General features: G+C 43.2%; 1 protein-coding gene across 1 annotated transcript in view; it reads left to right on the top strand.

The window, feature by feature from the left end:
* The window catches only part of LOC120049577 (ankyrin-2-like), a 192,541-nt gene that overhangs the window by 141,650 nt on the left and 34,786 nt on the right, over window positions 1-16,105 (top strand). The window contains exons 24-35 of the mRNA XM_038995864.1: window positions 1,582-1,723; window positions 2,169-2,256; window positions 3,870-3,973; window positions 4,948-4,983; window positions 6,083-6,307; window positions 7,043-7,141; window positions 7,802-7,956; window positions 8,256-8,467; window positions 9,313-9,517; window positions 12,736-13,061; window positions 14,747-14,872; window positions 15,005-15,127. Of these exons, the coding sequence (XP_038851792.1) occupies window positions 1,582-1,723; window positions 2,169-2,256; window positions 3,870-3,973; window positions 4,948-4,983; window positions 6,083-6,307; window positions 7,043-7,141; window positions 7,802-7,956; window positions 8,256-8,467; window positions 9,313-9,517; window positions 12,736-13,061; window positions 14,747-14,872; window positions 15,005-15,127 (1,841 nt within the window). The remainder of the gene's footprint in view (window positions 1-1,581; window positions 1,724-2,168; window positions 2,257-3,869; window positions 3,974-4,947; window positions 4,984-6,082; window positions 6,308-7,042; window positions 7,142-7,801; window positions 7,957-8,255; window positions 8,468-9,312; window positions 9,518-12,735; window positions 13,062-14,746; window positions 14,873-15,004; window positions 15,128-16,105) is intronic.

Raw genomic sequence — 16,105 nt, 5'->3', positions numbered from 1 at the left:
GACAATTTGTCTTTTACCTGCCTCCTCCGGTTGTGCAGTGAATTCACTTTCTTTCTGGAAGGAAATATTGTATTATATAGGTGGAGTGGTTGGCGGTCACTTTTGTGGGAAAAAAGTCACACGTCATTAATCTAGTTGTGTTTTGGAAGCTGTCAGACGAGGATTGGGTTTGGTTTGGTTGTTCCAACTGACATTTCTTGATATTGGGTGTGTTGTTAATGAACGTTGCTTTGTGGGTCTATACTTGCACCACTTGTCTGATAGTTAGACTAAGAGTATTACTAACTCTTACAGTTGTTGTGCTAATCCTAGTGATGGCACCTAGTATTGAGTTTGAGTCACCCTGTAGATGAATGAGTTCATATTGTACCTCCTTTCCTTTCCTTTTGTTTAGTTTATTTAGAACTCTCCCTTCTCCAGACAGCGGTTATGCTATTGACACAGGGACATCTCTCTCTTCCTACAGGCAGTGGTTATGCTATTGACACAGGGACATCTCTCTCTTCCTACAGGCAGTGGTTATGCTATTGACACAGGGACATCTCTCTCTTCCTACAGGCAGTGGTTATGCTATTGACACAGGAACATCTCTCTCTGCCTACAGGCAGTGGTTATGCTATTGACACAGGGACATCTCTCTCTTCCTACAGGCAGTGGTTATGCTATTGACACAGGAACATCTCTCTCTGCCTACAGGCAGTGGTTATGCTATTGACACAGGAACATCTCTCTCTTCCTACAGGCAGTGGTTATGCTATTGACACAGGGACATCTCTCTCTGCCTACAGACAGCGGTTATGCTATTGACACAGGAACATCTCTCTCTGCCTACAGACAGTGGTTATGCTATTGACACAGGGACATCTCTACTTGCCTCTCTGCCTCACTTGTTCTGTCAGCCTATCCTACAGTACGCTACCAGCTGTACGCTAAGGGCTGTATACCCTTTTCAAACTATGCTGCCAACTTGAACGGTACTGTACTGGCTCAGGCAATTTCGTTTCACACTGTCCTTTCCAGTTCATTTCCGCTAATTTTGTGGGGGTTTTGGATGGCCAGCTCGGCTCAGTTTGGTTCAGCTCTGTATTGTGAAAAGGGTATTATTGATTCTGCCCCCTGCTGTTCAGTAGTGGTAACAGCAGCAGTAGAGCTCTATAACGTGGACACAAGACAGTTATGACCTCTGTGTCTCCAAGCTCATCTGTAGTGTTTACAAGCGCTTTTATGTGATGATGAAGAGGGAGGATGATCGTGTATGAATGGTTGTGTGTCTTTACGTGTGTAACTCAACCTCATGTCAGTTTGATTGTGCACATTCACATCCCAGGTAAGTGCTCGCCCCTGCGTAGTTACTCCTGCTGAGCGTACACCAAATCACAATGTCCCCTTCCCCAGAATGATCCGATCATCTTCCATGGTCCTCACCCATTTGCTCTCCCTCTCTTTCTTTCATTCTTTCTTTCTTTCTCTCTTTCTTTCTCTCTCTCTTGCTCTCTATCTATCTCTCTTTCTCTCTCTCTCTTTCTTTCTCTCTCTTGCTCTCTCTCTCTCTCTCTCTCTGTCTCTCTCTCTCTCTCCCAGGTGATGACACTATGACAGGGGACGGAGGGGAGTATCTGAGGGCAGAGGACCTGAGGGAGCTGGGGGATGACTCCCTGCCTGGACAGTACCTGGATGGGATGAACTACCTGCGCTTTAGCCTGGAGGGGGGCCGCTCTGACAGGTAGTCTGTACACATACCTATGGTAGAGGAGAAGGGTGTGTTTGTGTGGGGGAGGGGTGTGTATGAATGCTCCAATATGTCTGATGCTCTTTCACTCATTTCTTCTCCTTCCTGCCATGCTTACGTAGTCGAATCCAAAGGTATGTGCAAACATTGCTTTTCTCTTTATGCTATGGTTTCTCTATGGCAGGGTTCCCTAATAGATGGCCCGCTTATTGGCCCCCCTACTTTTCTGAGCAAAACAAAACAATAGTTGGCCATTAAAGACTGTAAAATCACCAGTAAATCAGCTCAAAGGTATTATCGCCTTCCATTCCTTCATTTTAGAGTACTACTTGTGCCATGTCTGATGGTTAGATTATTGCCATATTGGGTGGTGAACAGTGTTTTAGCTGTGTGTGATTTTTCCATGGCTACCAACCTCACATTCTCCTCCTCTCCTCAGTTTGGACAGGTCCTACACTCCCAGTCACCACGGTTACTACTCTCCCAAACAGGACAGCCTGATGGACGAGATGTTAACCGGCCAAAACGTAAGTAAAGTGTTCAACATTTTACATATACTGCACCAAAACATGCTGTACTGTGCATTCTACAGTATGCCTTGCATTGCCCAATGCATTTGTTCAGAACAGAATATACACTGAGTGTACAAAACATTAGGAACAGTTCCTAATATTGAGTTGCACCCCCCCCCCCCTTACCCTCAGAACAGCCTCAATTCATTGAGGCATGGACTCTACAAGGTGTCGAAAGCATTCCACAGGGATGCTGGCCCATGTTGAATCCAACGTTCCCCACAATTGTGTCAAGTTGGCTGGATGTCCTTTGGGTGGTGGACCATTCTTGATACACGGGAAACTGTTGAGTGTTAAAAACCCAGCAGTGTTGCAGTTCTTGACACAAACCGGTGCTCCTGGTACCTACTACCATACCCCGTTCAAAGGCATTTAAATATTTTGTCTTATCCATTCACCCTCTGAATGGCACACATACACAATCCATGTCTCAATTGTCTCAAGGCATAAAAAGTGGATTTAACAAGTGACATCAATAAGGGATCATAGCTTTCACCTAAATTCACCTGATCAGTCTATGTCATGGAAAGAGCAGGTGTTCATAATGTTTTGTGCACTCAGTGTATATTACTTCAATAAAAAGGGTTGTAATATTTGGTCATTTGTAAAAGCTGCAGTATTGGAATATTGAAAGTATGCCTTTTAAATGTAATTTATCTGATAATAGAAAGTCACAAAACTCAGGTGTGAGTTTGAGTAAAGATGGTCACAAAAGTGTCTGCCCTAACACTGTAGTGTCTGACCTAACACTGCAGTGTCTGACCTAACACGGCAGTGTCTGCCCTAACACGGCAGTGTCTGCCCTAACGCTGCAGTGTCTGACCTAACGCTGCAGTGTCTGCCCTAACGCTGCAGTGTCTGCCCTAACGCTGCAGTGTCTGACCTAACGCTGCACTGTCTGACCTAACGCTGCAGTGTCTGACCTAACGCTGCAGTGTCTGACCTAACGCTGCAGTGTCTGCCCTAACGCTGCAGTGTCTGCCCTAACGCTGCAGTGTCTGCCCTAACGCTGTAGTGTCTGCCCTAACGCTGCAGTGTCTGCCCTAACGCTGCAGTGTCTGCCCTAACGCTGCAGTGTCTGCCCTAACGCTGCAGTGTCTGCCCTAACGCTGCAGTGCCTGACCTAACGCTGCAGTGCCTGACCTAACGCTGCAGTGTCTGACCTAACGCTGCAGTGTCTGCCCTAACGCTGCAGTGTCTGCCCTAATGCTGCAGTGTCTGCCCTAACGCTGCACTGTCTGCCCTAACGCTGCAGTGTCTGCCCTAACGCTGCAGTGTCTGCCCTAACGCTGCAGTGTCTGCCCTAACGCTGCAGTGTCTGCCCTAACGCTACAGTGTCTGACCTAACGCTGCAGTGTCTGACCTAACGCGGCAGTGTCTGACCTAACGCTGCAGTGTCTGACCTAACGCTGCAGTGTCTGACCTAACGCTGCAGTGTCTGACCTAACGCTGCAGTGTCTGAACTAACGCTGCAGTGTCTGAACTAAAACTGCAATGCATTCTGTGTTCAAATGATGGTTGGCAGTGGTAGGTCAGTCCCTAACAAGCGTGTCTTTGTTGCGTGCCAGGTGTCGTCTCTTGCCAGGGAAAATGAGAAGGACTCGTACCGTCTGAGCTGGGGCACAGAAAACCTGGACAATGTGGCACTGTCTTCCAGCCCCGTCCACTCTGGGTAGGTACCGCGGGGGCACAGCAGGCACACAGAAGCGTTCGGTTTGGACTATCAAAATAGTCAAAAACCTTATTTTGGTGCAAAAGGTGCAACAGTTATCTGATCTAACCCATCATGAGTACTGGTCTCCTTTCAGCCCAATGTGTTCAGCCCCTCAAGCAACACTACAGCAGTGGTGGGTCCAGGTATCTCAAGCAGCACTAGAGCAGTGGTGGGTCCAGGTACCTCAAGCCGCACTAGAGCAGTGGTGGGTCCAGGTACCTCAAGCAGCACTAGAGCAGTGGTGGGTCCAGGTACCTCAAGCAACACTAGAGCAGTGGTGGGTCCAGGTACCTCAAGCAGCACTAGAGCAGTGGTGGGTCCAGGTACCTCAAGTCGAGATGCTGTTGATTTTTGGAGAGTTTTGAGAAAAGATTTACAACCTTTTGTAATCCTACTCTAAACCTCATCTGTTAAGCGGCTTTGGGTGATAACACTATGAAGAGCAGTAATGAACGATGTTAGGGCTTATTATAGACCTATTAGTGTAATGCATTGTGATATGAAGATATCCTGTTGTCCTCAGGCTAGCTCTCTCTGCTCTCTCTGCCACACTAATTGGTAACAATAAGGAAAGATAATCCCTCTTAGTTATAATGACAGAAATCCTGAATCACTAATGTTGGGCCACTGAGTATGTCTCTAAGTACTGGTCTAGGACAAGCAATATGACAAACACTTATATAACACTTATCTATCTATCTATCTATCTATCTATCTATCTATCTATCTATCTATCTATCTATCTATCTATCTATCTATCTATCTATCTATCTATCTATCTATCTATCTATCTATCTATCTACCTCTCGCTGTCTTTCTTGCTCTCTCTCTCTCTCTCTCTCTCTCTCTCTCTCTCTCTCTCTCTCTCTCTCTCTCTCTCTCTCTCTCTCTCTCTCTCCTTCTGTCTTATCGGGTCTCTGTTCTGTTTTCAGACGTTCCTCTCCGTGCCATGATCATGGCGACAGCAGGTGATCTACTGCACCTTGGTTTCTTCCTCTTCATCCTCCTCTTCCTCCTCCTTTCACAGTGTGCTCTCCTTCCGGGGAGATGTGTGTGTGTGTGTGTGTGTGTGTGTGTGTGTGTGTGTGTGTGTGTGTGTGTGTGTGTGTGTGTGTGTGTGTGTGTGTGTGTGTGTGTGTGTCAAAAATGCCTGAATGCGAGTGCAGCAACACTACTAACAGATGTTGCCCATGTTCACCTATTCCCCCGTTTTAGCTTTCGATCACTTTGCCATTCATTTTTACACAGGCCTCTTTATAATGGACATAGTCCACTTTTATCAGATGGAAGACATCTTTTGCACCTAGTGCTGCATCAAAAGTCACACACATTTCCTCATCATTATTGGTCAGCCATTGTGTCCATCTTTGTTGAATCCTGCCGACTCATGGTGGCCATTTTGTTTGTTGTTTCTCTGTGTTGGGTCAATTCACAGCTGCAAAGTCTTGTGTTTGTGTGTTTGATCTCCATGTTTGACGTTGTGCCGTATTGTCTACGTGTTGGAGTGTCATTTTAAAATGGTTTATTTGCTTTACATAACATAATGGTGTCACAGGTGAAGTGCGTTAGTAGCAGCGCTATTACATTAACTGTACTACAGTATGTAGTGTTATCATCACACCCATTCCCCTATCACTTGTGTCTTGTGTGTTTGCATGTGGGTGTGGGCATGCAGTGAAACTGTAATTCTTATGTCTGTTTTAACATGGATTCATATTTGACCGTAGTTATCAAGTCAAAAATCCTTCTTTTTTCTGTAATGTACATAATGTAATGTACGTTATCTGTGTAAAGGGTAATGTACAAAGCAGTGGAGGCTGGTGGGAGGCGCTATAGGAGGAGGGACTCATTGTAATGGCTGGAATGGAATAAATGGAATGGTATCAAACATATGGAGACCACGTTTGACTCCGTTCCATTAATTCCATTCCAGCCATTACAATGAGCCTGTCCTCCTATAGCGCCTCCCACCAGCCTCATCTGGTACAAAGAGACAATGCCTAAATATAAAACATTATATTTTTGTTTTGTAAACATAATATCTGTCCCCGCCCATTCCCTTCACAGCTTCCTGGTTAGCTTCATGGTTGACGCCAGGGGCGGAGCCATGCGGGGTTGCCGCCACAACGGCCTGCGCATCATCATCCCACCGCGGAAGTGCAGCGCTCCCACGCGGGTGACCTGCCGGCTGGTAAAGAGGCACCGCCTGGCCACCATGCCTCCCATGGTGGAGGGAGAGGGCCTGGCCAGCAGGCTGATCGAGGTGGGGCCTGTCGGAGCCCAGTTCCTCGGGTAAGATACCGGAGATGGAGAGATTGAGGGAGAGGGTTAGTGTGAGAGAGGTAGGAGTATACAGAATCCTGGGAGAAAGAGGAAGAAAGAGTGAGAGAGTGAGAGAGAGAAACAGAGCGAGGGAGAATGAAATAAAGAGAAGTGATGTCAGAGATCTATGTTGTGACAGAGCAGAGTGGGTGCTAGGATAGAAACAGAAGAGAGAGTGTGTTCGTCAAAGGACACTGTAAGCTCACTGTATGAATGAAAACCTGAGAATTTTGCGGCCCCTCTTCCTTTTCTCAGATTCATTTCACCCTGTCTATGCCTTAATAAAGCTATCTCTGCTCTTTGCTTCCTCCCAGCGCCAGGGGCCTTGCTTGTTTCCTTTTTAACAGCCGGGCCACATTCTAACTCTAAATCAACTCTTCATGTGAAAGCGAACTGTTTCTATAAGACACGTGGAAACAAAAAATTCCACATGGAAAGAAAAAACTGCAAAAAATAAGCATTGCTCCATGATTGATTTGATATGTAGATTGGTAAACCACTAGGAGAGACTGTCTACCAATAATATAATAACTTCCACTTTGAAAGTCCCTGTATATTTAAAGCCCAATGTTTTATAGCGTTGCATCCTATTGATGGCCTCCACTCCACTCAGCCAAAACCCAACAGTATACACTAGTCACCCGTTATTCTGACTACTCCCGCTCTCTTTCCCCTACTGCTGCTAACGGACGGTTGGTCTCACAGTAAACTACACCTTCCCACTGCCCCGCCCCCTCTTAACGAGGGCGAAAGCCTCGTTAGCCGCATCCTGCAGCTCGGGCCACCCGGGACAAAATTCCTCGGGTAGGGGAGAAAAAACCCGCATATGAAACAATCCACGGATGCTACTGCTACTGGTTCCATTTGATATCACCCTCCTTTTATATTACGACCCACCTCTGTGATGTGTTGTGTTTGTGTCCGTGTCTGTGACCTCACCTGGATGATATGTGTGCTAGTGGCGTGCTAGTGGCGTGCTAGTGGCGTGATCCACTTGTGCTCTCTGTCGTAACATCTCAGACACTACCCACTTACCTTTTGTCTCCTTAACTTGTGGTTGGCCTTCTATGTTTAGTGCCGTCTGTCTGTCTGTTCAACCTCATCGTTTTATTGGTTCATTTGGTACATGGTGGATGTTCCTCCGTTTAGCATGACTGTCCCATAGGTATTGTAGTTGACACACTGTACTGTGCTCATCTGGTGGGTTGTTAGATAAGTGATTGCCCGAACACACACTTTTTACACACACACACACACACACACACACACACACACACACACACACACACACACACACACACACACACACACACACACACACACACACACACACACACACACACACACACACACACACACACACACACATACATTGTGCTCCCGCCTCCCTCACACACATAACCCCCCACTCCCACACATAACCCCCCACTCCTACACTCACCATGCTTCAATCCCTGGTCGCAGGCCTGTTCTGGTGGAGATCCCTCACTTCGCTGCCCTGAGGGGGAAGGAGAGGGAGCTGGTGATCTTACGCAGTGAGACAGGAGAGAGCTGGAAGGAGCACCACTGTGAACACACCGGGGAGGAACTTAACCAGATCCTCAACGGCATGGACGAGGGTGAGTGTGATGTTATCAGCGTGAGACAACACTTAGTGATCATCATAATTAAAGGCCATTGGCCCCTGCTCAAAGACATTGGAAACACAATCCATCCTACCTACCTTTCTTGGAGTATTCACTCATCTAAAATGTCTCCATTTGTGAGAGTGAAGATTTTAATATATAGCTTACACCAACCCAGTATTTTGAGCAGTGATTACTCCAAGGAGGGAGTGCATTGTACTGTTAAAGTATTTCAACAGGGCCATAATCTGTATCAATGTACTATTAACCACCATCCCTTCTGTCCTCTCCAGAACTGGACCCTCCAGAGGAGCTGGAGAAGAAGCGTATCTGCCGCATCATCACCAGGGACTTCCCCCAGTACTTTGCTGTGGTGTCCCGGGTCAAGCAGGACAGTAGCCTGATCGGTCCAGAGGGGGGCATCCTGAGCAGCACGGTGATGCCTCAGGTCCAAGCTGTCTTCCCAGAGGGAGCCCTCACCAAGAGGATCAGAGTGGGACTACAGGTAATAACAAACCTGTGGTGGAAAAAAGTACTCAAATGTCATACTCGAGTAAAAGTAAATAGAACTTAACATAAAATGACTCAAGTAAAAGTGAAAGTTACCCAGTAAAATACTACTTGAGTAAAACTCTAAAAGTATCTGGTTTTAAATGTACTTAAGTACAGTGGTAGAAAATTTGCTAAATCGGCATACTTGAGTAAAAGTACAAAGTTAAAGTAAATGTTATACATCAAATTCCTTATATTAAGCAAACCAGACGGCACAATTTTCTTATTATTTTTAATTATGGACAGACAGGGGCACACTCCAACACTCAGACATCATTTACAAAGACAGTATTTGTGTTTCGTGAGTCCGCCAGATCAGAGGCAGTAGGGGTGACAAAGTGTTATATTGATACTGTAGGTACTTTTAGGTGTCAGGGAAAATGTATGGAGTAAAACTTACATTCTTTTCTTCAGGAATATAGTGGAGTAAAAGTAAAAGTTGTCAAAAATATAAATAGTAAAGTACAGATACCCCCAAAAACTACTTAAGTAGTACTTTAAAGTGTTTTTACTTAAGTACTTTACATCACTGTAACACACAACCTGACTTGCTTCTGACTGGTTTGGTTACAAGAACTGGGTCCAAATATTATTTATTTTTATATTTGTATTACTTCAAACATTTGATTGAGCCTGCTTGGATTGCCAGAAGGGTGGAGTATGCAATTTTGGGACTATTTCATTGGTTGCACCAGACAAGCTCAGTCAAGCACTTCCTTGTTTTGGCCCCAAAGAAGATCCTACTGTTGGTTCCACTCATGTTAAACTACTACTAACACGGTAATCTGTCACCACCAGGCTCAGCCAATGAATGTGGACATGGTGAGGAAGCTCCTGGGAAACAAGGCGACGTTCAGCCCCATTGTGACCCTGGAGCCCCGGAGAAGGAAATTCCATAAACCCATAACCATGACCATCCCTATCCCCAAGAGTAACACTGACCCTGTGGTCAATGGCTTCGGCGGGGACCAGCCCACCCTGCGCCTGCTTTGTAGTATCACAGGTTAGCGAGAGGGCAGATTAACTGCACACATGCATATACAGTACCAGTCAAAAGTTTGGACACACCTACTCATTCAAGGGTTTTTCTTTCTTTTTTTTATATTTTCAACATTGTAGAACAATAGTGAAGACATCAAAACTATGAAATAACATACAGTTGAAGTCAGAAGTTTACATACACCTTAGGCAAATACATTTGAATTCAGTTTTTCACAATTCCTGACATTTAATCCTAGTAAAAATTCCCTGTCTTAGGTCAGTTAGGATCACCACTTTATTGTAAGAATGTAAAATGTCAGAATAATAGTAGAGAATTATTTATTTCAGCTTTTATTTCTTTCATCACATTCCCAGAGGGTCAGAAGTTTACATACACTAAATTAGTATTTGGTAGCATTGCCTTTAAATTGTTTAAGTTGGGTCAAATGTTTCGGGTAGCCTTCCACAAGCTTCCCACAATACGTTGGGTGAATTTTGGCACCTTCCTCCTGACGGAGCTGATGTAACTGAGTCAGGTTTGTAGGCCTTCTTGTTCGCACACGCTTTTTCAGTTCTGCCCACAAATTTTCTATAGGATTGAGGTCAGGGCTTTGTGATGGCCACTCCAATACCTTGACTTTGTTGTCTTTAAGCCATTTTGCCACAACTTTGGAAGTATGCTTGGGGTCATTGTCCATTTGGAAGACCCATTTGCGACCAAGCTTTAACTTCCTGACTGATGTCTTGAGATGTTGCTTCAATATATTGACATAATTGTCCTGCTTTGTGATGCCATCTATTTTGTGAAGTGCACCAACCCACCTGCAGCAAAGCACCCCCCACAACATGATGCTGCCACTTGCAAGCATCCCCCTTTTTCCTCCAAACATAACGATGGTCATTATGACCAAAAAGTTCTATTTTTGTTTCATCAGACCAGAGGACATTTCTCAAAAAAAATACGATCTTTGTCCCCATGTGCAGTTGCAAACCGTAGTCTAGCTTTCTTATGGCGGTTTTGGAGCAGTGGCTTCTTCCTTGCTGAGCGGCCTTTCAGGTTATGTCGATATAGGACTCATTTTACTGTGGATATAGATATTTTTGTACCTGTTTCCTCCAGCATCTTCATAAGGTCCTTTGCTGTTGTTCTGGGATTGATTTGCACTTTTCGCACCAAAGTACGTTAATCTCTAGGAGACAGAACGTGTCTCCTTCCTGAGCGGTATGGTCCCATGGTGTTTATACGTACGTACTATTGTTTGTACAGATGAACGTGGTACCTTCAGGCATTTGGAAATTGCTCCCAAGGATGAACCAGACTTGTGGGGGTCTACAGTTTCTTTGGCTGATTTCTTTTGATTTTCCCATGATGTCAAGCAAAGAGGCACTGAGTTTGAAGGTAGGCCTTGAAATACATCCACAGGTACACCTCCAATTGACTCAAATGATGTCAATTAGCCTATCAGAAGCTTCTAAAGCCATGAGGCACAGTCAACTTAGTGTATGTAAACTTCTGACCCACTGGAATTGTGATACTGTGAATTATAAGTGAAATTATCTGTCTGTGAACAACTGTTGGAAAAATTACTTGTGTCATGCACAAAGTAGATGTCCTAACCGACTTGCCAAAACTATAGTTTGATAACAAGAAATTTGTGGCTGGTTGAAAAATGAGTTTTAATGACTCCAACCTAAGTGTATGTAAACTTCCGACTTCAACTGTATATATTCAACTGTAACCTCAAAAAAGTGTTTGAACAAATTAAAATTATATTTTATATGTGAGACTCTTCAAAGTATCCACCCTTTGTCTTGATCACAGCTTTGCACACGCTTGGCATTCTCTCAACCAGCTTCACTTGGAATGCTTTTCCAACAGTCTTGAAGGAGTTCCCACACATCCTGAGCACTTGTTGGCAGTTTTTATTTCGGTCTGCGGTCCAACTCATCCCAAACCATCTCAATTGGGTTGAAGTCGGGTGATTATGAAGGCCAGGTCATCTGATGCTGCACTCCATCACTCTCCTTCTTGGTCAAATACCCCCTTACACAGCATTGTTCCTAGGCCGTCATTGAAAATAAGAATTTGTTCTTAACTGACTTGCCTAGTTAAATAAAGGTAAAATAAAATCAAAAATAAAATTGTCCTGTTGAAAAACAAATGATAGTCCCACTAAGAGCAAACCACATGGGATTGCTTTTTGTTGCAGAATGCTGTGGTAGCCATGCTGGTTAAGTGTGCCTTGAATTCTAAATAAATCACAGACAGTGTCACAAGCAAAGCACCCCCACACCATCACACCTCCTCCTCCATGCTTCACGGTGGGAACCACATATGTGGAGATCATCCGTTCACCTCTTGACATGGTGGTTGGAACAAAAAATCTCAAATTTGGACACATCAGACCAAAGGACAGATTTCCACCGGTCTAATGTCCATTGCTCGTGTTTTTTGGTCCAAGCAAGTCTTTTCTTATTATTGATGTCCTTTAGTAGTGGTTTCTTTGCAGCAATTTGACGCAGTGTCCTCTGAACAGTTTATGCTGAGATGTGTCTGTTACTTGAACTCTGTGAAGCATTTATTTGTGCTGCAATCTGAGGTGCAGTTAACTCTAATGATCTTATCCTCTACAGCAGAGGTAACTCTGGGTCTTCCTTTCCTGTGGCGGTCCTCATGAGAGACAGTTTCAACATAACGCTTGATAACCTTGATAATCATAACCTTTATGTATTAAAGTAATGAAGGACTGTCGTTTCTCTTTGCTTATTTGAGGCGTTCATGCCATAATATGGACTTGGTCTTTTACCAAATAGAGCTATCTTCTGAATACCACCCCTACCGTGTCACAACACAACTGATTGTCTGAAATGCATTTATGAAGGACAGAAATTCCACAAATTAACTTTTTAACAAGTCACACCTGTTAATTGAAACGCATTCCAGGTTACTACCTCATGAAGCTGGTTGAGAGAATGCGAAGTGTGCAAAGCTGTCATCAAGGCAAAGGGTGGCTACTTTGAAGAATCTTCAAATATAAAATATATTTTGATTTTTGTTTACATTCTTTGGGTTACTACATGATTCCATATGTGTTATTTCATAGTTTTGATGTCTTCACTACTATTCTACAATGTACACTCACACACACACACACAAACACGCACAGACTGTTGGCACACACAAACTATAATGTCTGTAGCTAACCTTTTAACATTCCTCAATTGTATTCTTCTTCAAAGGTGGAACGACACCAGCCCAATGGGAGGACATTACAGGAACCACGCCCCTAACGTTCATCAATGACTGTGTCTCCTTCACGACCAACGTGTCGGCCAGGTTCTGGCTGATAGACTGTCGGCAGGCGCAGGAGTCGGTCAGTTTCTCCACTTCAGTCTACAGGGAGACCATCTGCGTTCCCTACATGGCCAAGTTCGTTATCTTCGCAAAGACCCACGACCCCATAGAGGCGCGGCTTCGCTGCTTCTGCATGACGGATGACAAGATGGACAAAACCTTGGAACAGCAGGAGAACTTCACTGAGGTGGCCAGAAGCAGAGACGTAGAGGTAGGTGTTATAGTAGAGTTGTTACAATAGAGGTGTTACAATAGAGGTGTTACAGTAGAGGTGTTACAATAGAGGTGTTACAGTAGAGGTGTTATAATAGAGGTGTTATAATAGAGGTGTTATAATAGAGGTGTTACAATAGAGGTGTTATAATAGAGGTGTTATAATAGAGGTGTTATAGTAGAGGGAGGTGTTATAATAGAGGTGTTACAATAGAGGTGTTATAATAGAGGTGTTACAATAGAGGTGTTATAATAGAGGTGTTACAATAGAGGTGTTACAATAGAGGTGTTACAATAGAGGTGTTATAATAGAGGTGTTATAGTAGAGGTGTTATAATAGAGGTGTTACAGTAGAGGTGTTACAATAGAGGTGTTATAATAGAGGTGTTACAATAGAGGTGTTATAGTAGAGGTGTTACAATAGAGGTGTTATAATAGAGGTGTTACAATAGAGGTGTTATAATAGAGGTGTTATAGTAGAGGTGTTACAATAGAGGTGTTATAATAGAGGTGTTACAATAGAGGTGTTACAGTAGAGGTGTTACAATAGAGGTGTTACAATAGAGGTGTTATAATAGAGGTGTTACAATAGAGGTGTTATAATAGAGGTGTTATAATAGAGGTGTTATAATAGAGGTGTTATAGTAGAGGTGTTACAATAGAGGTGTTACAATAGAGGTGTTATAATAGAGGTGTTACAATAGAGGTGTTATAATAGAGGTGTTATAATAGAGGTGTTATAGTAGAGGTGTTACAATAGAGGTGTTATAATAGAGGTGTTACAGTAGAGGTGTTATAATAGAGGTGTTACAGTAGAGGTGTGTTACAATAGAGGTGTTATAGTAGAGGTGTTACAATAGAGGTGTTATAATAGAGGTGTTATAATAGAGGTGTTATAGTAGAGGTGTTACAATAGAGGTGTTATAGTAGAGGTGTTATAATAGAGGTGTTATAATAGAGGTGTTATAGTAGAGGTGTTACAATAGAGGTGTTACAATAGAGGTGTTATAATAGAGGTGTTACAATAGAGGTGTTATAATAGAGGTGTTATAATAGAGGTGTTATAGTAGAGGTGTTACAATAGAGGTGTTATAATAGAGGTGTTACAGTAGAGGTGTTATAATAGAGGTGTTATAATAGAGGTGTTACAATAGAGGTGTTATAGTAGAGGTGTTATAATAGAGGTGTTACAATAGAGGTGTTATAATAGAGGTGTTACAATAGAGGTGTTACAGTAGAGGTGTTACAATAGAGCTGTTACAGTAGAGGTGTTATAATAGAGGTGTTACAATAGAGGTGTTACAATAGAGGTGTTACAATAGAGGTGTTATAATAGAGGTGTTATAATAGAGGTGTTACAGTAGAGGTGTTATAATAGAGGTGTTATAGTAGAGGTGTTATAGTAGAGGTGTTACAATAGAGGTGTTACAATAGAGGTGTTATAATAGAGGTGTTACAATAGAGGTGTTACAATAGAGATGTTACAATAGAGGTGTTATAGTAGAGGTGTTACAATAGAGGTGTGTTACATTAGAGGTGTTTTAATAATATAGTTTTTTTTTTTGTAGTGACGTATCAGTAAAGTGTGAACTCTTCGAAGTCTTGCTGTTGATGACTAACAGGCAATGATTTGGTATTTTCTATGTTCAGCTAGAATTAATGTCGGATGATTCCTTTCCTCAGGTCCTAGAGGGTAAACCCATTTATGCAGACTGCTTCGGCAACCTGGTCCCTCTCACCAAGAGTGGCCAGCACCACCTCTTCAGCTTCTTTGCTTTCAAAGAGAACAGGCTGGCACTCTTTATCAAGGTTAACGTTACTTTACCATCTTTCAACACTCAGCCATATAATTTACTTCATTACAAACTAGGAATATATCGTATATTGTATGTTGATTGGTTGACTGACTGACTGACGATAATGATGTCGATGATTCCACAGATCCGAGACAACACTCAGGATCCGTGTGGCCGTCTGTCCTTTATGAAAGAACCCAGGTCTTATAGAAGTCTGGCCCACAACGCTATATGCAACCTGAACATCACACTACCATACTACTCAAAGGTGAGAACACCTTAACACTACCTCCACCTGAACACACAGCGTAGGATACACCTAGGACCTGGAGTTGTTCCTGACCATGTGACCTGTACAGGAACAACTCTGAGTGCTGTATAGCACCCCGACAGTTACCATTACATGCCTGAGTGTTCAGAATTCCTTACTCAATGTTAAAGGAAAGATTCACCCATTTTGAATGTTATAATGTTTTTGTGCATCTATCTTTGAGCGATGTTCTATCGATTCTCGGGGTCATTTCATGTTTTCATGTGTATCTGTAGCTATTGCCGTTCAAGCAGGCAGAATTTCGAACAGTATAACGTAGCATTGCGATAAAGTCGCTCTCACTACACTGGAAGTTAAAAGGATTACGACTTTTAGATCGGGAAAACTTCTATCAAACACGTCAGATTTCACTACTGGCCTATGTCATATCTTCTCTCGAATGAGCCATTGATAATATTTTTGTGATATTTCTGCCTCGAGAAATGTGTAATTTAACAGAGTCCCGGTCCACCACATTTCTCCTGTTTGTCTGCCTCTTCAGTCCAGGGTGCATTCCATTTTGCCGCTACCAACATTATTATAACGACAAAATGAAACATTTGCTCTCAAAAAGTATTGTTCCCACATATTCACACATAATGTTATTTAACAATGTAAATTATAGGAATTAGTGGTTTTGGTTAGGTTTTTCCTTTAAGTTAAAAAGATTGATTGACTTCAAGAATTACTGAGTATTCCAATACCTAACTAGCATCTCCCACAGGTACATTCTACAGGTGTGTTGTTTGCATACTAACATGCAAAATATGCATACGTGACATGCAATGACAGTTCTCATAGCATGTTATCTTCCTTTAAATTGGTGTTATATTGGGGTCATAACCTGTGACCAAATCTGTTATTTTGTCTGTCTGTATGATTAAAATCATTACTACACCTTTTAACACTAGTACCGCTGGGCCTGGAGGGACCCCC

This window comes from Salvelinus namaycush, chromosome 6, assembly GCF_016432855.1.
Source record: "Salvelinus namaycush isolate Seneca chromosome 6, SaNama_1.0, whole genome shotgun sequence".
NCBI classification, from domain to species: domain Eukaryota; kingdom Metazoa; phylum Chordata; class Actinopteri; order Salmoniformes; family Salmonidae; genus Salvelinus; species Salvelinus namaycush.
This window is presented reverse-complemented; position numbering and strand designations above follow the sequence as displayed.